This window comes from Siphateles boraxobius, unplaced genomic scaffold (assembly GCF_051911475.1).
Source record: "Siphateles boraxobius isolate OS27281-9 unplaced genomic scaffold, OSU_SipBor_1 12, whole genome shotgun sequence".
Taxonomy (NCBI): domain Eukaryota; kingdom Metazoa; phylum Chordata; class Actinopteri; order Cypriniformes; family Leuciscidae; genus Siphateles; species Siphateles boraxobius.
In genome coordinates, this window is record NW_027508722.1 from 15,042,725 (window position 1) to 15,066,734 (window position 24,010).

Below are 24,010 nucleotides of genomic sequence, written 5' to 3' on the forward strand. Positions count from 1 at the left end.
AACCAAAGCCGCTGAAAAAAGTTGGCGGGAAATTTTGTGATCAATATCAGTTATCTTGGAAGCCACCCTAATCAAATTCAAGGACTTGAACTAAGTGTTGTATTGTGCTATTTATTACACAGGTTTCATAAGAGGTGCTACCAAAATATGTTGTAGCGTTCCAGCGTGAGTTTTCTGAAAGTAGCGTAGGACTGAGAACGTGCTGTAATAATGTGTGACAGTAAGTGAGAAGCAGCCAATGACTCAGTCCCCACATAAGTGCTGTGTTAATCCTTTCAAACCGGTGAGATGGGGAAAGAGGAATTGTGAGAGCACTACTTTTTCATATCCTCAGACAGAGCCCTTTAAACTTCAAATGACCATCAGACACCACTTCCTCTGCTGGTGACTTTCTGACAGGAATCTACAGTGTAAGAGTGTATGAATGAGGTGCGTGTGCTAGACTGATCTCAGATTGCAACAGAGGAGTGACTACATTATGAAGATCAAGAAAGGTAAGTGCACAATAAACTGTCGATGAAGATTACGAATATATGAAAGTCTATGGCCAATCATAACATTAAAGATACAGTCTAGAATCTAGATTATGTATGATAGTGTTATGGTAGCCTACATTTTAATATAACATTGAAAAATGTATCGCTGTTTTTTTTTCTCTGTTCCACACAGTAAATGTTTTTTGTTCTTGTAATAACAGCTTTAGGTGAAGGCTGTGACGACTATATGACACACAGATCCTATGGGCCATTAGGATGGGACAGGAGAGCTCACCTCTTTCCCTTTAACACTCTAATCAGGCCAGAGCACTCAGTCTGGGGCTACGGTGAGTGGCATCACACAGTATGTGTTTGTCTCTGTAACAAGCACTGTATGGTGTTATTGTGGAAGTGGACTTACAAAACAAGCATTTGTGACAGACCAAATCACTACTCAGCAAAACTAGAAATTACTGTCTAGCTTTTTGTGTTCAACGGGCAAAAATGACCAGGGCTCGGGCAAAAATAGCACTCAATATGGTCAAAAATGCTTCATTTAAAATGTGTAAAAATTCATGAAAATTTCTAAAATAACGAATTACTGTTTTATCTAACATTTGATAACATTATCTAATATTTTATATATTTTGAACTTATCGGTTTAGGACGAGGTTAGTGCATCAGAGGTAAGTTTTGTAGAATATGTATAGATACTTTAAAGTATAGGGATCTCCCAGTCACGTGACCCCTAGCCGCGTGTCAGCCATTTTGACGGAATACATCCGTCAGCTACTCAGTGGCAATGGATCTATTATTAGGGACAAAGAGTATAGAAGTTGTTCTTCTATACTCTTTGTTAGGGGTGGGCCACCCCTAATAATAGATCCATTGCCGTGGGTAATATATATTATTACTATATTATTATACTAATAATATAATTACATAAAAACGTTTCGACATTGGACTACAGTGTGTTAGGTAAATGCATTTACCTACCAGTGACTCTGAAGCTAACTGAGCAGTTCCACGGCTCTCTTCTCCACTCTTTACTACTACTTTAATACTGTTTCTAGCTAATGTTGGTAGGTTTTTTTCCCTGCTACAAAAAAAAACGTAGAAAAATGTAGTCAACCCATACACCGTTAGAACCGTGAAAAAAATGCACAATAGTTCTATCTTAAAGGGCGACAGCTAAACATTTGATTAAATGATTTTCTGTTTAAAGCAACAAAATAATAATAATAATTTGTTTTAATATATATATATATATATATATATATATATATATATATATATATATATATATATATATATATATATATATATATATATAACGTTATATATCGTAAAATTGGGAGCCTAATGTGTCCGGCTAAGACAAGCTTATGTTATGCTGAATGCCTGGTAGTGCACACAAACATTGCGGATTTCTATGGCAACAGTGGATTTAACATTTGATCCCGAACTTTGAGAAATCATTCATTAGCCTTCGAGGGGACAACTTACCTGATCCAAAATGAAGACTGCAAAGCCGCGTGTGTTGAGTTGGAAGTCCCTATAGAAGTAAAAAAAGCCCCTACGGGACGTCCCTATAGAAGTAAAAAAAAAAAATACACTGAAAAAAATGTGTAGAAAAAACTTTCACTCAGAAATTGCTAAATAATGACAAGGGTATAACAAATAACACGTTGTCTCTTAGGAGTTCATTTGTATTAAATACAACATTTAATTTTTTATTTATATTAAATGAAACTCACATTAAAGGATACTATGTAACTTTTGGCCCTCTAGTGGTTAAAAAACAAAACAAAGTATTTTGCAGAAGAACATAGTTTTGGTTGTGCTTTGGCTCTGCGTGAATTTACATTTGGTTATCCGACTGCTCATAAAACACTCACTTATAGGCTTAAGAGATATTTAGTTTAGATGCAAAGGATCTCAAGCTGACTAGATGAAGATGTTAGCTATTACCATTGATAGATTAATTAATCCATTAATAGCACTTTAAATTGAACATGACATTTTGAAGTAAAAAAAACTTAAATAGTAAGTTCTGTTTCAAATAAATGCTGCAGCACAAATACAAAGTTCTGTCATGAAATAGATCGTGAAGGCTGATTCTCAAAGTCCTTTACTCAATCTGCTGGCAATCACATCATTCCCTATAGGGCACAGTTGATTGGTTCCTGCCGTATCAGTAGACAATGAGCTCGCTGCTCAACTTTCAAATACTCAGTCAGCATTTGCTTTAGCAGTTGCAGCGCGTTTTCAGAAACCCTCCATCTTCTCCAGCTCCACCTGTATAGATCTGCTATGGGTAATTCATGTACGCTATATTGTACAGCAGCAGCATGTCTTACATGCTCACAGCAGCGTGTCCTGTATGTATTGGCAGAAGCAAGTCCCGAACTTGCTCTGCAGCAGCAATAACAGCAGCAGCGTACCAGATCTATTCCGTCAAGATCAAACATATTAACATTCTCATATCCATTACCATGCCAAACACTCAAGTTGTCATGAGAGAACTGCTTTCAACTCTGATGTGACACTAAAGGCAGGAACACACCAAGCCGACGGTCGGCCGTCAGGCAGTTTTTGTGCGTTGGCCGACTAAGTTTTCTCAGTGTGTTCCGCAAAATTGAAATTGGTCCTCGTCGGCTTTGTAACAGCCGATTCGACATGTTGGATCGGCGTCGGGCCGTTGGTGAGAGAGAGAACTCAGATTGGCTGTTCAGCTTAGTGAACGGGTCACGAGAATAATAGCAAAACAGAGCAAACGGTACAGATAGAAGGATGCTGTTATGTTGCGTCATTACATGAGTGATCCTTGGCAAATATTTAAATATTACCATGAGTGGAGTGGAATAAAGAAAGTGTTTAACAGGATTGATATTCAAAACGGTAAGCACGCACTGCTTTGTTTTTGGTTTGTGTAATGTTATCTGCAGCCTGCAGCGTCGGTTTCTCTTTTTGAATGTCGAATATAGATGAATATATCTGCAGAAATAGACAGTTGTCTCATTCACACGCAGGCGCAGAACGCGCATTCTAGCCAACAGTCGGAAGTAGTTCTCTCGGTGTGTTCAAGTACAGCTTTTTACACCGACGCGAGGCGACAAGACAGTCGGCTTTCATCAACGCTAGTTCGTCGGCGTCGGCTTGGTGTGTTCCTGCCTTAAAGACTGGAGTAATGGCTGATTTGCTATCAGAGGAATAAATGACATTGTAAAATATATTAAAATTGAAATCAGGTCCTAATCATTTTGTAATTTTTTGATCAATTTTTTGATTTTTGATGGAAGAAATGCAGCCTTCCCTGTTGATTCTTCTTTGTGAAGTACTGGAGTGTGGGCAGGGATTTGGTAGCTGTTATTGTGAGAGAGAAACTTGGATGGGGAAGTGTAATGTGCCTGAAAGAGGAAACGCTGAAAGCTTCACACATCCTTGCGCAAATAGGATAGTAGATTCATGAGATGTCCTTTCACAAGCTTCCTGTTTGACTCTAAAAACTGAAAGGCTTCTTTTGTAATTTGTGGGTTTCTCAGAAACGGAAGGGAGACACAATGAGCCTGCTTTAACCAAATGGGTGATTAAGACATTTTAATGATGTGAGATCATATGAAAGCCACGTTCTCCTCATCAGACCTTTTGATCTGAAGCGTGTAGCTCGAAGTAAATATGTCCTTATCAAACAGTGTTAGGGATGATGATGAACCCTAACAATGAGAGCAGCATGTGTCGATTTCACACTTGTGGCCCGGTATGCAGTACGCCATGACTCATAGTACCCCCGAAATGATGAGCTTACATACGTACCAGTGATCTAACCTTAGATTTAATCCATTTTGGAGATCAATCAATAAGAGTGCAGACAGGGGTGGAGCTGAACAGAATGGGAGCTATTGTGCACTATATTGGGAGCCATTTCAGGCTTGACGCAGAACATGGTCTCTAAGCAACAGCATCAGATTTTAAAGTAACAGAGCTGTCTACATTTCCATAGTGGTAGGGAAACAACTTACCTGCACTCACCAGCACACATATCTGAAAACACAATACATTGAATAGATTTTTGGGGAGTCTTTTGCATTAGACTTGATTGTATGGTCATATATGCTCTTGGGATTAAAGGCAGCCCTTATCCTCAGAAACTTGTTGATGATTTGTGCAACCTCGTACAGAATTCATTTTGAGTGAACTGATAGATAAATTAAACTCTGGCTATCACCTATCAAGTCTTGCCACCTACTGGTAAAAGATAAAAGAAGCGATGCACAATATACTGCATCATTCGTTTCTGTACTGTTTTATTAGGCAAGTGGATGTAAAAATATGAAAAAATCGACAGATTTTGTGCCTGTATTTCTCTTTGAGAGAGAAAACGTGTGCGAAAAAGTGTGATAATTCTGTGCAAATGCATCTGTGGTTTGCTCCATCTCTCAGCAGCAGTGGCCCTTCACACATTTCATACTCATCCTTCTACTGCTGGCAGAATGGAAATGTGACCAGCTGACAGTCACACAGCTTTTTGAACTGCTTACCCAAACCTGTATGGACGTTTCTTCAACTCTGGCACTTCTGTCACATTAGGGGTTGTTTTGTATTAAATACAACAGATTTAATTTTTTATTTATATTAAATGAAGCTCACATTAAAGGATACTATGTAACTTCTGACCCTCTAGTGGTTTAAAAGAACTGCATACATTTTGCAGAAGAACATTGTTTTGGTTGTGCTTTGGCTCTAAAGTAAAAAGTTGAAAATTGCTTAACTTATTTTGAAGAGTTAAAGCAATGTAAAACCATATGCTGTCATAACTTATTGATTCAATTTTTTTTACAGTGTACCTGCATATAATTATATCTGTAAATCATTTCTATAATTACATCTGTTGAACCTTCCTTTACACCTTATACCACCATTATACTTTCCCGTATCCCACCTCAATGGCAGCAAAAGTGTTTTGCAATTCAACATGAACAATGAGTACATTGTATCTATAATCACATTTTACTAATCAAAACGGTGAAATACACTTGTGTGAAAATAATTGATGTACATTTTAAGCCAAATTATGACTGGTTGTGAAATAATTTCCACCACAAACCAAAAGCCTAGTGTACTTAGTTACCATAGAGACAACAGTGTCAGTGAAGTGCATTGATTTGAAATATGAGACATAATGTGTAAAGAAAACAAAGAACATTCAAGGCAAATATCATAATACTTTAAACTGTAATATTTTGATTGTGCCAATTCCAGTCAAGCTGCAAATGAAAGAAATAGTGGTGAAAGTGTGAAAATACTGCATTGTGTATTTGGACTCATACGCATTTTTTGGGTCAAATACGGACAAACCCAACCGTTGGTTTGAATGGTTAAATTACATTTTTAACCCAATGGTTGAGTTTGTCCATTTTCTACCCAAGCATGGTTTGAAACAACCCAGCATTTTGCTAGTTATGAAACAAGCTTTAGCAAGATGAGGGAGTCAGCATTTTATTTAAAAAAATGTTTAAAACGTAATTTCCACCACAGAATGAATGGTGATTTGAAATGTGGTGTAAATTACATGGAATCTATGACTGTTCTGGGAAAAACAAATAAAACAGCATTATTCTTCATACATGTATTTCCACGGTTGGAAATTATTAGCAGACACATTAAACTAGCGAGTTTGAAAAGGGTTTGAATGGAGTTTAATTTCAAAAGCAAGAAAAAAATAAACAAGAAAGAAAATAATTTAGACTTTTTAATGCTTTTATCACAAAGAATCTTGGTAATACTGAACAAATGTTGTAATGTATGCACAAGTGCCCATTGATTTTCTGTTGTGACTTACTGAGGGCACAACAATTTAAAGTAAACGTAGACAGATGATAGCTTATAACATTCTAAAACTCTTGACTTTGGGGAAATATCTCAGTTTACAGTGAGGATGGACACATTGAGTAATAATTATTGTAATTAATTATTGCAGGACTGTCTGTTAAGCTGAGGCCAAGAGAAGTGTAAAGGAAAAATAACTCGTTCTTTCACTCTCTAGAGGGTCATAAAATGTCTTTGACATTGAAGGTTGAGTTATTTTAGGGCAGGCCTAATTTACTACGCCTTCTCTCATCTCCTGCTATTAATCTGAACCTCTCTCCTAAAAGACTTGAAACATTGGAATTAACTGCAATATAATAATTTTACTAAAATCAACAAAAAGTCTATGCTGAGCCTTTTGTAATTTGTGTTATAGCAAGTTTTAGAAAAACTTTACTGCTTGTAAACAACACAGATGGAATGTTAGCGGTTATCAACAAGACAGGTGCGACCGACTGCATTCCATCTCAGTGTGAGATCTGTGATTTCCATTACCACACATACTTGTTTTGACCCTGATAGCAGTAACAGACATTTCAGGGTGACATTGACCAGGTCCCATCATCCTCGGGGCGCAGGTCACCACGCTCTGTGATTGGACGGCTTTTTGTTCTGGCCTTTCATGTGCAGTGCACCTGCTCTGCCCCTCCCTTGGGCCGTCCTGGTGAGTTATGGGGTAGCGCTTCATAGAAAGGCGTGAAATGAGAAATGTGAAGTTGCTTTAAGTTTCCACATGCTTTAGTCACACTAAGTGGTGCCCCTGTTTGGTGTGTAAAGCAGGGAAGCAATATACCCCAGATGTGTGTGATTGACAGGAGGCTTCTGAATATTGTTCTAACATTGTATGGTCTGATATAATTCCAGTGACATGCAATCTGTCCATCCTTTCTTCAGTATCAGTATATTGTTGTATATTGTTATTGCCGGGACCTGACTACAAAAGTTTGTTCCTTTTAATGTAAAGCATGTTTTGTAATGACGATAAACTATTACTACTAAATTACTACTACTACTACTACTACTAAAATATAGTACATTCAAAGACAGAATGTGAATTCAGGTGCAGATACCATTTTTGGAATGAATCAGTTAAGTGGATGATTCAATGACTCTCCTAAAATAGAGGTTACTTGTTTCAGTCCTAAATTGTTTTGGATGAATTAGTTAAATTAATGATTCTTAATGACTAAATTAATAAATGAATGACTTACTTATAAAGGCAGTCACTTGTTGCCACCTCCTGGCGTATCGATGTAACCTGCAGATAAATTCACTATCGCAAAAATCCCCATCACTAATACACACAGTGAGTCTTCCTGGAATGTGTCTAGCCAGTTAGGACACACATTTTGTCATTAGTTTGGTTTCTATTTTGAAATTTCATTGGTTCAAAATCCTACCAAATATATTAAACATGAAATATTTTCTGATTGACTGAGTTGACATATCGGAACAGTTTTGTGTTGTGAAGAAATTGCTTCTTGCTTGAAACTTGTCTCGATTAACTTGCTTTGTCTCATATTTTGTTAATCTTAATGTTATATAATTTAAATAATATTAAATGAATGTTGTCTGCTCTATAACAACATTTTTCTATATTTATATGTTGCATCTATAATTTGTGTACAATTTCATTGTGTACATATACATATGGTCTTTTATAATATTTGCCATTTTTATTTTAGGAAAATTTATACTAGTGGCACCGTGTGCATGCATCTTACAGTAAATCTTTGCAACAGGCAATACTACAGTTTTTCCATCTCTCTTTGTCTTCTGTTTTTCTTTTTCTCTTGTCATCTGCAGCGTGATGATAAGGCTGATGAAGGCGATGGAGTTTCTATTTTAAACCTTGCCACAGTCCTTCTGGCCTGGCCAGGGATGCAGCTAGTGACTCGGATGTCATGTTTGCTTCTGCAACTGCATCTGTTTGATTCTGTTTGTAGTGGAAAGCCAACCAATCTCATAGTTACCTCAGATGAGAGGTTGTTGCCTTTCTTAGCACTACTGTCTAAAAGAGAGCAAGAGAGAGAGAACAAAGATGAGAGGTTTACAGCTTGTTAGTGTGGCTGACATCGCAGTGGTTTCGTTGGAAAGACCAGGGCGGAACTAGATCTGGGATGAAAGGCTCTCTGAAACCACTCCTAAACACAGCATGTGGTGTATATGCATGTGAATGACTGCGTGTCCATACATAAACTTTCACTTCCCTCTGTAAATGGTGACTTGAGATGGTTTAAAAAAAAAGAAGAAAAAAAAAGCGAGATTCAATATTAAAAAAAGACATATTTTACATTATTGCTGCACCTCTCTTTCCCAGTCTATCAGTAATGCTCTGTTTAGTTCCAGTCTCTATGAAGTCCTTCCGAAAAGCACAATGTGCTCTGATTGGTCAGCTAAGTGTGCTGTGATTGGTTAACCTTTGCAAGCGTGTTTTGGAAATGTCACGCTCCTTACCATAACTGTGAGTTTTAACACACTACTAACGCAACTCACTCAGGCTTTGCCCATTTTTTGCGTATGCCTTGGGCAGGAATTATTTAAATGAGCAATATTGGGTTGTGTACTTTCCCGGCAGTAAACTCAAGACTACAATCGAAGTGTTTCAGGGAAGGATGTTCAGAAACAGTGCTTAACTGAAAATAACTCCCTTTGGAGTAGAAGTGGAAGTCAACTTCACACTTAAAATGTATGAATGTATTTTGATTGAATAATACAATATAAAACCAATGACAGTTGAAAGATAACCTCAGAAAAGTGAAGTTATCTCTGAAAAAAACTTTTTTCGACATCCATATTTTTTGTAAATGTGACTTAAGTTTCCAAATATTGTATTTGGAAATATATATATAATTTTTACATGATTAGACTATATGTAGCCTATATTACTGTGAGAAGTTTAATGAGGACTTTTAAGTGTATATTCCATATTTGTCTTATCTCAGGATTAGGTAGCTGTTTTTATTGTGCTGCACAATTGTGTGCTTTACAACAGTACTTGAGACATTCTTTATTTGTGTTGAGCCTTTTGGGAAGGGAGAGAAAGGAGGGATCAAGAAGGATAAATGATGCAAAGGATGGATGGTGTGAATGTGCTCTCTAGAAACATTCTGTGGGAGGTTACGGCACTGTGAGCTTCTGGCCAAATGAGTGGGCTGACCTGATGTGCCCTCTGATCTGTGTCCCACTCCTCATAACAGGCTTCTGGGAGCTCCTCTGACAATTAATAATGAAGACCCGCTGCTCCCACACAACATCACAGGGATAGCGAGAAGAGACTGATATTAATGTTTTTAGATATTAATTATATTGATATTGTACAACAATATTCTACTGTATTATTATTATCAATAGTAAGAAATTAAATGGTAAAACAGTGTATATAATAGCATACTTTTATTTTTATTATTACAACATGCATTATTGTTAATACAACTGTACTTGTAAATACTGTTCATATTTGATTGATAATATTTTTAGATATTAATTATATTAATATTATATAACAATATTCTAGAGTTCAAATGTTATTGTGAATAATATTAGTAAGAATAATAAATTGAATGGCAAAATAGTTTTACACAATATAGTATACTTGTTAATACAAATACAAATTAAAACTGTTATATTATATTATATTATATTATATTATATTATATTATATTATATTATATTATATTATATTATATTATATTATATTATATTATATTAATACAATGACTACAATAAATTCAAGTGGCCTCTATTCCAAAAAAAAACTTTGGGCGGAGAGCAGTTTGAAAATAATTTTGCCTTATAACACGCACGCACGCACGCAGGCACACACGCACGCACGCACGCACGCACGGACGCACGCAGGCACACACGCACGCACGCACGCACGCACACACACACACACAAACACACACACACACACACACACCACAAAAGTGACCTGAAGGGACTTGAACCACTCTGAAATCATATGAACTAATATTAATAATACATATTGTAAATTAAGATTCTTCAATTCTTATTATTGTTGTTGTTGTTGTTTTATTCAAAATACAATTAATATTGTAATTCATATTATAATGAATACAATAAAACAAAATAATGTTTATACAATAAAGTGTGAATTAAACAATAACAACAGTGATAACAACAGTAATAACAACAGTGTGAATTAAAAGTTAGTAAAATGGACCAAAAAGAGGTCTGAGCTAAATTTTTAGGCCAGAGATAGTGTGAAAAGAGAACTTTTCGCTTGCCTTTTTTTGGTTTATTTAAAAATACTTTTTCATTCTGAAAAAGCTCAATTTTCATACTGCTGTCAATCAAGCTTGAGTCACCCTCCTTTGAGAATGTCATTTATTCTTCTCTGCAAATAAAAACAGGGAAAATTTGTCATCTGTTTTGTTCATTGTGCTGTATACTTCTCTCAGTGACCTTTCTCTAGGAAACCCAATTCACCCTCATGGAAAGCCACAATGGCGTAGGTGGTAACATCCAAGACAATAGCAGTCAAGGAAATCTGCCTTTTCCTTTGCTGTAATGTATAATTTCCTGTTTTCCCCTACCCTTTTACCCTATCCGTTTTACGCATATACAGAGATGGGATTAGTCCCGATCAGTGCTGAATTGAGCTTTCCTGAGAGCTTTTCCCTAAATGCAGAGGCAGGATTTACTGAGTCAAATGAAGCTTAAGCTGTTATGTAAGAAACATACTCAGATCAGTAACTTTTATTGGCCATTTATTCGACTCATGCTACTGTATATGGTCAGTTTCAAAACACTGAGTTTAGAAAGTGTAGTTACTTTGACGTCTTCATTGTATGCTTTTTGTCCATTGATTTCAATTTAATATTGCATTACACAGGGAGACTCGAGCCAAGAAAAAGTATGATCATTAAAAAAAAAAAATTGTGAGATTGAGCAATTTGCAGATTTATGCAAAGCAGATAATATCCCCAAAATAGTAACATACCTAAATAGGTAATGGATTAAGCATTACTGCACTGTCAACAGCAGGGGAAAAAAGTTTGTGTGTGTGTGTGTGTGTGTGTGTATGTGTGTGTGTGAGTGTGTGTGTGTGTGTGTGTGTGTGTGTGTGTGTGTGTGTGTGTGTGTGTGTGTGTGTGTGTGTGTGTGTGTGTGTGTGTGTGTGTGTGTGTGTGTGAGTGGGCCTTGTGTGCACGTTATAGTGTATATTTTTGCTCGTGTGCACGTTATAGTGTATATTTGTGCTCGTGTGCACGTTATAGTGTATATTTTTGCTCGTGTGCACGTTATAGTGAATATTTGTGCTCGTGAGGACATGGAATGTGTTTCCAGAGAGATGGATTGACATGTAGAGATTATTGTGAGATAAAACCTCAGATTAACTCGGCGAGGAGCCTCAGTATTTCACTATTGTGTCGTGATCTATGATCTCTAAACACTGAGGCATGTGGCATCCAGTTCACAGATTTATTCTCAGTTGATGCTATACAATATTATTATATTATATTATATTATATACAACAGTTCGTTCTCGTTCTCGATTCTGATTGGCTGAGAGCCTTTTCTAGCCATGCGATATTACATTACATTTACATTTATTCATTTAGCAGACGCTTTTATCCAAAGCGACTTACAAATGAGAACAATAGAAGCAGTTAAACTAACAGTAGGACGACAAATTATGTAAGTGCTATGACCCCTCTCAGTTTAATCTAATGCAGTCCCTTTTTTTTTAAATAAATAAAAATAGAAGAGAAGAGAAAGTGTTAGTATTACTGGATTAAGTGCTGCCGAAAAAGATGCCTCTTTTTCTTTTTTCCTCAACAGTCATGGTAAAGGACAGAGAAAGAGATTTTGTGCCTCTTTGAGATGGTTTGATGGTGCCACAAGATGACATTTGCTTGCAGAGCGCAAGTGTCTGGATGGCACATAAGTCTGAAGTAATGAGTTTAGGTAAAAGGGAGCAGTGCCAGTGGTTGTTCTGTTGGCAAACATCAGTGACTTGAATTTAATGCAAGCGGCAACTGGCAACCAGTGCAAATTTGTGAGGAGAGTGACGTGTGCTCTCTTCGGCTCATTAAAGAGTACTCTGGCTGCAGCATTCTGGATCAGTTGCAGAGGTTTGACAGAGCAAGCTGGAAGACCAGCCAGGAGAGCATTACAATAGTCCAGTCTGGATAGAACAAGCGTTTGGACAAGTTGTTGTGTAGCATGCTCTGTTAGGAAGGGCCTGATCATCCTAATGTCGTGCAAGGCAAATCTACACGACCGGGCAGTTCTAGCAATGTGGTCGGTGAAGTTCAATTGATCATCAATTACAACCCCAAGGTTCCTGGCTGACCTTGATGGAGTTATGGGTGATGAGCCTAGCTGGATGGAGAAGTTGTGATGAAGTGTTCTGTTGGCCGGGACCACAAGTAGCTCTGTCTTCGCAAGGTTTAGTTGAAGGTGGTGGTGCTTCATCCAGCCAGAAATGTCTGTCAGGCAGGCTGAGATACGAGCAACTACCGTCGGATCGTCAGGCTGGAATGAGAAGTAGAGTTGTGTGTCATCAGCGTAGCAATGATAGGAAAAGCCATGTTTCTGAATCTCAGATCCTAGTTATGTCATGTAGATGGAGAAGAGGAGTCGTCCAAGCACTGAGCCCTGAGGCACCCCAGTAGCTAGATGTTGGGTCTTAGATGCCACACCCCTCCACGACACCCTAAAGGACCTACTTGAGAGGTAAGACTTGAACCATTGGAGTGCGGTTCCCGAGATGCCCTTCATCTTTAAGATTGACAGGAGGATCTGGTGGTTAACTGTGTCAAAGGGAGCAGACAGATCCAGCAGGATGAGAACTGAGCATTTGAAAGCTGCTCTTGCCAGTCTCAGAGCTTCAATTACTGAGAGCAGGGCAGTCTCAGTTGAGTGTCCGCTTTTGAAACCAGACTGATTGTTATCCAAGAGGTTGTTCTGATTAAGAAAGGAAGAGATCTGGTTGAACACACCTCGTTCAAGTGTTTTTTCGCGACGAATGGAAGAAGGGATAACGGTCTGTAATTTTCCAGATGTGCTGGATTTAGAGTGGCTTTCTTAAGCAGTGTGGTTACCCGAGCCTGCTTAAAAGCTGTGGGAAAGATACCAGTGTGAAGAGAGGCGTTTATGATGTGCGTGAGTGTGGGTACAACTGAGGAAGAAATGGCTTGAAGTAGATTAGAGGGGATAGGATCAAGCGGACAGGTGGTAGGGCTATTGGAAAGGAGGAGTTTAGAGACTTCTGCCTCTGAAAGTAGAGAGAAAGAGGGTTGAATGTGTACGTTTGTTGGTAAAAAGTGTGTGTCAGTTTGTGGATTGGTAAATTGGCTGCTGAATGTGATTGTTTTATCTATGAAGAATGTGGCAAAATCGTCAGCTATTAGGGTTGATGTAGGAGGAGGAGGGTTGGGAAGAGAGGAGAATGTTTTGAAAAGCATGCGAGAGTCAGAAGAATTGATAATTTTGTTGTGATAGTAAGTCATTTTAGCAGTAGAGATATTAGCAGAGAAGGAAGAGAGGAGGGATTGATAAAGACCCAGGTCTGTAGAATCTTTCGATTTGCGCCACTTCCTCTCTGCACCCCTGAGTTTAGAACGATGTTCATGGAGAAAATCAGATAACCAGGGGGCAGAGGGTGTTGCACGAGCTGGCCTGGAGGAAAGGGGGCAGAAGTTGTCCAAGCAGGATGTTAAAGTGGAGAAAAGAGTATCAGTTGCACTGTTAGTATCTAGTGTTGAGAGCTGATCAGGTGGAGGAAGTGTGGATGAGACCAAAGAGGATATGCGAGAGGGTGAAAGTGAGCGTAGGTTCCGTCGAAAGGTGACCTGTGGAGGAGTGTGTGTTGTTTTCTGAGGCAGGTTGAGGTTGAGAGTGAGGAGGAAGTGATCTGAGGTGTGCAGTGGAGTGACCAGTGTATTGTCAGTGGAGCAGTAGCGTGTGTAGATAAGGTCCAATTGGTTACCTGATTTGTGAGTAGCCACAGTAGATACTCGTTTGAGGTCGAATGAGGCAAGCAGGGTGTGGAAATCAGCAGCCTGAGGTTTTTCTAGGTGAATGTTGAAGCCTACAAGAATTATGAGAGGAGTACCATCTTCAGGGAAGGATGAGAGTAGCACATCAAGCTCCTCCAAGAAACTGCCAAGTTGACCTAGGGGACGATATACAACTACAAAATGGATTTTAATAGAACTTGTGATGGTAATTGAATGTGATTCAAATGAGCTGTTGTCACAAAGAGGTGGTAACGGATCAAATTTCCAGTCATTTGAGATGAGCAGACCAGTACCTCCACCCCTTCCGGTCAGACGAGGAGTGTGTGAGAAAGTGAAGAGAGAGAGAGGGCAGCAGGTGTGGCAGTGTCCTCTGGTCTGATCCAGATCTCAGTCAGGGCCAATAGGCTGAGACCTGAATGACTTGAAAAAGATGTAATAAAATCAGCTTTGTTTACAGCGAACTGGCAGTTCCAGAGACCAATAGGAAAAGAGAATAAAGTATTAGAAGACACCGGAAAGGCACGCAGATTATTAGGATTGTACTGCCTCCGACATGTGACATTTGATTTACATATGTTAGTAATAGTAGGGATTTGAAAACACATAGTGTCAAGGAGCTCACAAACAGAAATATCAGATGAAAAGTTGTGTAGAAGAGTTGTGTTGAAAAGTTGAAAAGTTGTGTTGAAGATATGACCACGGGAGCCGTTTCAGCGTTTGTATCACTCCGCTTGCAGCATTTCTCACAGCGGGTGTCATGGCGGACATGCAAATGACCATAATTGTACAAATAGCCTATTACTGTTGTGTCACGTAATGTAGTTTAATAGTTTTTTAGGAGAGAATGTATTTACAGTATTTGGACCTCAAATGTGACGTATAAACATAGCGCCTATTTGACAATTTATTTAGATGTTTCCGTAGATGCGACATGCAGACAATCAGCTGCCGTTCAGTGCTCATGTACCCGCAGAGAACAGCGTCATCTCGGCCAGTCCTTCGGGAATTGCTGCTGGCTCTTATAGTGTAAAACATGTGTAAGACAGAAAGTGTAAAACAGATAGCGTTAAAACATGAGGTATAATTCATTTTGAGTATATCAAAAGGGCAATCTTTTTAATCTATTAGGCAACTTGTTCCAGAGTAAATCGATTTGGCCAAGGGCAAATTTTATAATTTTATAATATAATTTTATTTAGTCTAACTGAAATCCTGTTCTATAACTACTTTTTATAATGTTAATATTGTTTATTTGAATATTACTTTTCAATAAATAATATTTTATGTAAATAACATGCCATATTTGGTATTGGGGGGTCCTTTAGTGATTGTGATTTCGAATTGAGTGAAAGTTAGTTTTTCATTATTGCATTGCACCGTCAGATGGCAGCAAAGAATGTCTTTATGAGTGAGTCTGTAGTAAAGACTTTTATATTGAAAGGGCCTGAAACAAGTAAATAAGACACAAGTTACAAATGCATTGACTATCGCTGTCATAGAAAATCACCTTACAAAGAAGAAGATTTCACTTTCCTCAATGGACATTCAAACTCTTTTTGTGAGATGGACCTGAAGAATATCAGCTAGATTCATAATACGCTCGCTTAGTTGATCTCACTCACACGATACTCTACTCTACATGTAAGGAATAATGGACTCCTGTTGAATTAAAAAAATAATGCACACCTGAGGTGATATAATATAATATAATATAATATAATATAATATAATATAATATAATATAATATAATATTTAATATTTATACATATTTTATCGCATATTTATTTATTTATGACTAGTTTTTACTTAACTAATAAAACATGATTTTGCCCAATACTGTCAATAAAAAATTAAATAAAAAAGCTCCTCCTCATATGGAATTTAAAGTGTCATTATTTCAATATTAATGTATGCATGTATGACAGGTGATGACCACATTGTTTATAAAGTTGGTGGTAGTCAAATATTTCCAAGGTGAGGGCTGAGGCGTTCAGGATGTAGGCTGCAGTAGGTTAAAGGTCAGAGAGAGAGAGACTGTGCAGTTGAGCTGTTAGCCAGACTGTTATTTTGAGGTATATCAATATGCTCCAGCAGTCATGGTCTGATTGATCAGGGGGATTTCAGTGAACTGTCCCTTCCCTCCCAGCGACATGCACAGCAACATGTCTATTTATAGAACTTTATCAATACAGCACCGAAAGGACAGACAGCAAATCCTTTTCAGAGACAGGCAATGCAAAGAGAATACCAATAGAAATGGGATAAGGAGAGATTTCTGATGCCATCTCTTTTGCAAATGGCAGCGTTCATCTGGGGGAAAAGAATCTATAATGCGATATAAAATAATCTACATATTTTATTTTCAGCAGGTTTGAAAAATATTCTATTCAAGTAGTAGAAATATTATTATACAATCTGAAACCATCCTGAACACATAATTTATGCAAAACAAAACTGATGCAATGTATGTTTTCTCCAGGAGGAATGTAAGACCTGGAGAACAGCCTCGGAAGGGCCCTCCAAAAATTGCATGAAATTTTTCTCATTTATAGGTTGCTTTCTATTTTTTTTTTATTATTATAATGCACTGTAACTGTGAATTGCTATTGATGGAGAAAAAGCCTTTTTACCCGTATAACGATCCAGTCTTCTCACAAACCAAAACGCATTTGACAATGGCCAGAATCATCATGTGGATTTTGAATGCTACCTCCGAAAAACCTATTAATATCTTCAATAATTAAGTTGCATGAGTATTGTTGGTAAAAAGGTGTTTTTCTGTGGCAGTAACCGCCCATTCTATTCCATCTAAATTTGGTTCAACTGAATCACACCTTCCACATATATTTTCCTTTAAAACAGAAAATTCTGTCAAACATGTTGTTCCAAACCTGTATTACTTTTTTTCTTCTATGTGGAACATAAAAGAGGACGTTTTGAGTATTTTTTGTCTATAAAAAGAAAGTCAGTGGGGTTTATAGTTGTTTTGGACCCCATTGACTTTCATTGTATGTAAAACATCGTTCAAAATATATCTTGAAACAACCTTCAACCATTGTATTTTGTGTTCTGCAGAAGAAAGTAATTCATAGATGTTTGGATGACAGAAATTTAATTTTTTAAAATATCCCTTTACATTTTTTTACATTTAGTCCCTTGACAATGACCTATGTGTGCTAGTAAGGTTTCTTTCTTGCCCCATTATTAGACACTTCCACTGAAATTTATGAAGTAAACAGAAGAAGCACTTTCTGCACATTATCTGATCCAAGCCGCAAAGTGCTCTCACTCTCAACCTAAATGTCCTGCAGGAAATACCAGCGGAGGCTAGACTGAGTAACCTAATAAAGCCACAGCGCCTAAATCATCAGACAGAGCGGAAACATGCCCCTTTAATACAGCCAGATGGAGATGCTAATTGGGTTTGGACCTCCAGTCAACAACCCTGATGCCTTTGGGCTTCTACGTGGTCGACCTAGTGGCTGCATCAGGATAGAGGTGGACTGAGGTGACAAATTCACATGGAGAGAGATTGAGCAGGTCTTAGTGAAGGACGACATGGCAGTGAGCATAGGAGGGAAAACCTCAGGATAAGGTGGGAGGACGGAAGAAGAGCTGATGCAAGTGTGTGAGCATGAACCTGAAATGTTGCCAGTGTGTCTGTGAGGTGTATTGCCCCAGATGAGCCAGGACCCAGGGGAGAACAGAGATTTCTCGTTTGTTTCCAGGTACAGCATCGGGCTTCTCTGCCAATGGCAACCTGAAACAAGTACATCCCGCTTATAATGCCACAAACAATTATGATGAAACTCTGAGGGGAGCAAATACGTAGCCATGCATAAACAGCACATATAGGTAAACAAACATATTTGCACATGGAATATTTCACCCTGTTCTTTTTGTAGTAACTCACAATACTTTCCCCATAGGAAATTACCGCAAGCTAAAAATAAAACTGAGGTGAAAAAAGTAGTTTCTGTTATCGAAGCATTTTCACACGATTCAAACCATCTTCACATGTCACATGATAAGAAATATAACAGTCTCATCGGATTGGTAAATTGGCGATTTATTATGAATTTGTAAAATTTAATTTTTTTATTTTCATTTCCACTTTTATGTTTACTCCTCAGGCTGTTATGTTTAGGGGTAGACCTGCATGCCTATTTTTCCCCTTAAAAATGTACATTCTCATACAAGTCACATTATACAAATTCATACAAAATACAGTCCTGTTTCCCATGTACATACTATGTAGGCTACTTATTATAGCAATTACAACAACTGGGTAATAACTGGGTAATAACTAGGTACTAACCCTGAACCTACCCCTAAACCTACCCTTAACCTAAACCTTACCCATGTACTTACCTTATATTACCCAGTACTTTCTAGGTAAGTACACTGTAAGTACTGTACTGTAAAATGAAGCGTTTCACTTTATTTTGATGGTTCACTTTAGACATTCTACCAACTATAAATAACTTTGCAACTACATGTCAACTAACTCTTATTAAAATATGCGTAGACTGTCTGCTTAATATCTGATAACACTTTATTTTGATGCTCCACCAACAGAGATTCTACTAAGTAACTTTGTCAACTAACCCGAACCCTAACACCTAACCCTAACCTAACAGTCTACTAATACTTTAATGAATGTTAGTTGACATGTAGTTGCAAAGTTACTTATAGTTGAATGTCTAAAGTGGACCATCGAAATAAAGTGTAACCACGATTGCTTCTGTGACTGGTTTGCTTTATTAGTTTTCTCCACAACAGCTGCATCGCCTTGTCTTGTTGTTAAAGTAGTGCATATTTACATATATGAATAATTATTTGAAACATGTTTTATACAAAGTGAAAATAACCAGTAGCCATCCAGAATTGTCAGCAAGCTGATATAGTGTGGTATATATATATATATATATATATATATATATATATATATATATATATACTTTTTTTAAGCAATAATTAAGCAAATAATAAACCTGTGCCCTTCATGATTCCTGTTCTTTTCGACAACAAAAGCTTTAATGCTACAAGCTTGTAATCACTACTTCAGAAATGGAAAGGATATTTTGGAAATTTCTCAGAAATTTACATTTTCAAGAGCATGTGAAAGCAGCATAGCCTAAGTGTGGTCACATATGCAAAAGAAATTGCGGGCAAAAAAGGTCCACCGTCTATTTGCAGTAGTATAGCAATGTATGAAGCACAGCTCACACAGAAGTCAGTTTCAAACTAAGCAAGCAGGTTTCTGTCAGTCAAGGTGAATCCCCATGACCAACTTGAATCAATTATGAAAATCTTTTGCCCTCACATGAAATTCCCAACTTTGAGTATTGACATTGATAGGCTATTATTGCATTTTTGGAACAACAGTGACAGCACCTTGGCTTGGCTATAATTATATTGGTGTCTCCACATCAAGGGATTGTTTACTTAGGCTATATATAGAACAACTCGGTTACGTATGTAACCCTCGTTCCCTGAGAAGGGAACGGAGACGTTACGTCAGTGAATGACGAAATGGGGGTTTCGCTTAGAAGCCTATCACCTTCGAGTTTTATGTATTATGTTTTTCCTGCTGAGGAGGTTGTGGCAGAGGGACGTAACGAGGGTTACATACGTAACCGAGAAGTTCCCTTTTGTTCAGTCACTGCGAGTTACATCAGTGAATGACGAAATGGGGGTCCCAATCTAATCACGCCACATGGACAGTTTCTCCCCCGGTGGAGGGCCCCAATCACTTCCTGGAAAGAACTGCAACCCATCTCTGAGCTGCCCGTAACTGGAGCGCCATATTGCCTGGCGTTCGGCAGGCTGCGGGGCTGATATGGGCTGGAGTGCCTTCCTGCGACAACCTTCACGGCGCGGCCCACTCAGCCTCGCGAATTTCAACCAGGTTAAGGCAGATGTGTCTTTCCAGGACCTAGCATGTGGATATCACCTGACCCAGGGAGCGTGCGGTCACCTTCGTCGCCCGTAGAGCAAGGTCAGTGGTGGGCCCTACCCTTGTGCATGTCAATGAGCACCTAGGCCTGGTAGACCTGAAGGATGCCCATAGCATGCAGTGAGACGGCAGCCTGCCACCTCTGCGCTCTATAGGCATCTGCCATCAGAGTAGACAAAAACTTACAGGCTTTGGAGGGGTGCTTAGGGTCGCCACGCCAGGTGGAGGCGCTGTGGGGGCACTGTTGTGTTGCCAAATAACAAACCCAGTGTACCCTTTGGCCGCGGCCTCATCGAGGGCAAAGAAGGCGGAAGAGGCCACTGAGTATTTGCAAGAAGTCAAAGGAGACTTCCATGATCTCATGACCTCCACATGCAGGTCTGGGAAGAAAGGTATTAGGGCCCGGACCCCCCGACCCCCTCCCCCCAAAACCAATCATCCAGCCGCGAGCGCTCGGGACAGGGTGGAAGATTATATTCCACCCGATGCTCGCGGCTTCCCGGGAAAGGCTTTCCCCTTTCCGATGCTCGTGGCTTTCCCGCAATGAGAACATGAGTCATCCACAAACGCTGCCATAGAGTGATCTAAGCCCAAACACGCAAGGCAGAGATTGTGCCCATCAGATGACAAAACAAATCGACCGCACCCAGAAGTGTACGGGCGAGACATCTTTAAAAAGATGCTAGCTCTTTTTGTGAGAGAAAAAACTCAGCAGAGTGATGAAGTGCCCAGGGAGAAGCACACACACTGATGCAGCAGGCAATGTGATCTCACTGGAACGCGCCGTTACACCAATTTTATCGTCCAACAGTTGGACGCCAAACGGTAATATTTTGTTTATTAAGAGTGCGCAATGCAGCTTTTTGCCGCTTTACATGTGTGAGCATTAAAGGGTCGATTCTGATTGGCTGCCAATATGCTTTTATCGTTCATTAGCTGGAAAAACGTTCTGAATCGTTCAGTGATTCTAACGGCATTGATTTTCTGTGTTGTTATCATTATAGCTGTGGTATGAACTTTGCTATTCTCATATAATTAGAACAATTAAAACTTTATAGATATACCGTCCTTGGTGTGAATAGGCCTTTATTATTTGTGGCTCGATCTTTCTGCATGGTACATCGTTACGCCAGTAGGTGGCGACAAGTGACTTTTTAACTCATTGAATCATTCACTCAAACATTTGTTCAAAACATTGTTTAATTCAGAAGAAAACCCACGTTGTTCAGTGTTTTGCTCTGGGATACGAGACGGTTTGGTTTTGTGGAGCAACCTTTTCTGTTGGTGGAGCAAAATGAGAGAAATTAACTGGCAACATCGTGTCTAAAATGTAAGATACTCATTATTACCCTATTGTTTGTTGAAGAGTTGTATAAAAGTGATATCATCCTTGCAAATGTGCTTTTGTTTGAATATCAGTGCGCCTGTGATGCCTTGCGGCCGCGTTACAACTCATTCACATTAAAGTCGATTCATGTTCCGAATAATATTCACTCAAGCACTCATGCTTGTGCTATGTTGCTTAATTGAAATACTATTAATTTTTACTATTAATACTATTAATTTTTTAAGAAAATCAGGTCAACAAATATAATAACTTTGATCGATACATCTTATTGACTTGAAAGGACTGTTATCATTGTTACATCATACCTTTAGTCTATTAATACTGTCATATTCTGAGGAGAATAGACAATATTAATTCTCTTTATGAATCTTTAAGGCTACTCATTTGAAGACATTCATAAAAGAGTTGTTTTTCAGGTGCAGCAAATTTCTTTTGATATTTTTGAGCAATTTTGTATTCAAAAGTACAGCTACTGTCTCTCTCATACATACAACCAAGCCATTAATGAAAAAGTATAATTTATTGGTCAGACAGTGTACCTAATCCATTTATTAGATCTAAGAGTTGCAGAGAGAAAGAGATTGACAGACCAAAAAATAAATAAAAAAGAGACAGATATTTGAAGCAAAGAAAAACAAGTGAGCAGACACTCTGGAACTGACACCTCCTCTCCCACACAAAGTGGTCATCATCCAGTATGGAACAAAAACACGCTGCAGTCTGATCTAATTAACTAAAGAGCAATATTTGCTCACCCGGAGGACAGCTAATGCAGCGCTGCCTTTATATGGAACGAGGCGAGAGCAAGGAACCAAAGAAAGAGTGCAGAGCTTTCAGAGTAAACACATTTGGTGCCCTTGAAAGAAAATAATATATAATGTGCTTGGACGGAAATGTATGGACATAATGCAATTGAGTCTTGTTGTGTATGTGAGTTACTTCATGTAGTAGTCAAATGTATTTCTGATGTAATAGCTGTAACATATAAATCTATATAAAAACTCCATCACCTTCAATGCAGAGCATGATGTGGTGCCTTCTGTGATGTGACACAAAGCCCATTGTGGCGACCTTTCCTTTTGATGTGGTCTCTTGTTCTCCTTTTTCTCTCTATTACCCTGTTTTGTTGAGAGCTCTCCATTTAGCTCGCATTTAAATTCAGAAAACGCTGGAGCTTTTGTCTGATCCAGCTCATGTCCTGGAGGTGACAGCAGTGGCCAGGCATATTTGTGTTTGTTTGTGTGTTTGTGTGTGTGTGTGTGTGTGTGTGTGTGTGTGTGTGTGTGTGTGTGTGTGTGTGTGTGTGTGTGTGTGTGTGTGTGTGTGTGTGTGTGTGTGTGTGTGTGTAACTCCAGCTAACACTTAAATGCTTTAATAAGACTAGAACGAATAAAGGCCAGTGCTGACGTGGATGAGCTATAACTGGCCCTCTGCCACTTAGCTTTTTTTCTGTCCATTTATCAGGGCTACTTGCTCTTTATGGACACAAAAATACAAAACCTTTCCTTTCAAAAACCAGCATGGAAAGTAATGTACAAATATCAGTGTATAGGATATCTGTAAGTAAATGGCGGAGAGTATTTTAGATGCAGAGGAGATGGGTCTTTGAGGTGATCTAAATCTCTTGAGCACTATGAAATGCAATGAAGATGCACAATTAAAATGATAGTTCACCCAGAAGTCACCATTTAATGACCTTCGTGTCGTACAAACCTGTATGACTTTCTTTTGCGGAACAAATTTATTACATATCGAAATTATGACATCCAAAAACAATTATTACAGACAAAAGTCAAAATTAAGTCAACTTTTTGTGTCATAATCATGACTTCTTACGGCATAATTATTAGGGTTGCGTATCTTTTAGATTTTAGTGATTACGTTTCTGCTTATCGATTCCGATGCGTATCTATTCTCTGTTTTGGTCTCAATAAGGTAAAAAAAATTAAATAAAATGAAATCAAACATTTAGATATCAAACATATTTGTTCTGTCATTTTGAAAAACTTTCTTTTGCAGCTGAATACCATGAACAAAAATGGTGAATCGGCTTCACGCTGAACGTCACATGAACAAACAGGAAAATAGGTCTCATTGCAACCATTTGTCGGATAAAGTGTTAACAAAAGTACGAACTGACGGTGATATCTATGGACTTAGATAACCGGACTAGCGATCCGCTGACCTAGTTAATTATTTTTAAATGTTAGTGAGAAGAAGAAAAATAAAATAAAAACACTTTCAGATATCAATCTGCATATGGGATGGACATCGATTATGCTCATCTTTGGTAGCTCTTTTGAAAGTATCTTAAGTAAAATTGTATTTTTGGTATTTATCAAAGCACATACCTGAACCAGAAGCGAT

At 38.3% G+C, this 24,010-nt stretch overlaps 1 protein-coding gene across 3 annotated transcripts in view; it reads left to right on the plus strand.

Annotated features, from left to right (window-relative positions):
- The first annotated feature begins 285 nt into the window (after positions 1-285).
- The window catches only part of hdac9b (histone deacetylase 9b), a 57,943-nt gene continuing 34,218 nt past the window's right edge, over positions 286-24,010 (plus strand). For 2 of the 3 annotated variants that reach the window (XM_077209181.1, XM_077209186.1), the window contains exons 1-2: positions 389-494; positions 698-823. In XM_077209181.1, the coding sequence (XP_077065296.1) occupies positions 479-494; positions 698-823 (142 nt within the window). In that variant the 5' untranslated portion in view covers positions 389-478. Of the gene's footprint in view, positions 495-697; positions 824-24,010 lie in introns of all 3 variants that reach the window. The other variant, XM_077209182.1, reaches the window with a different exon arrangement.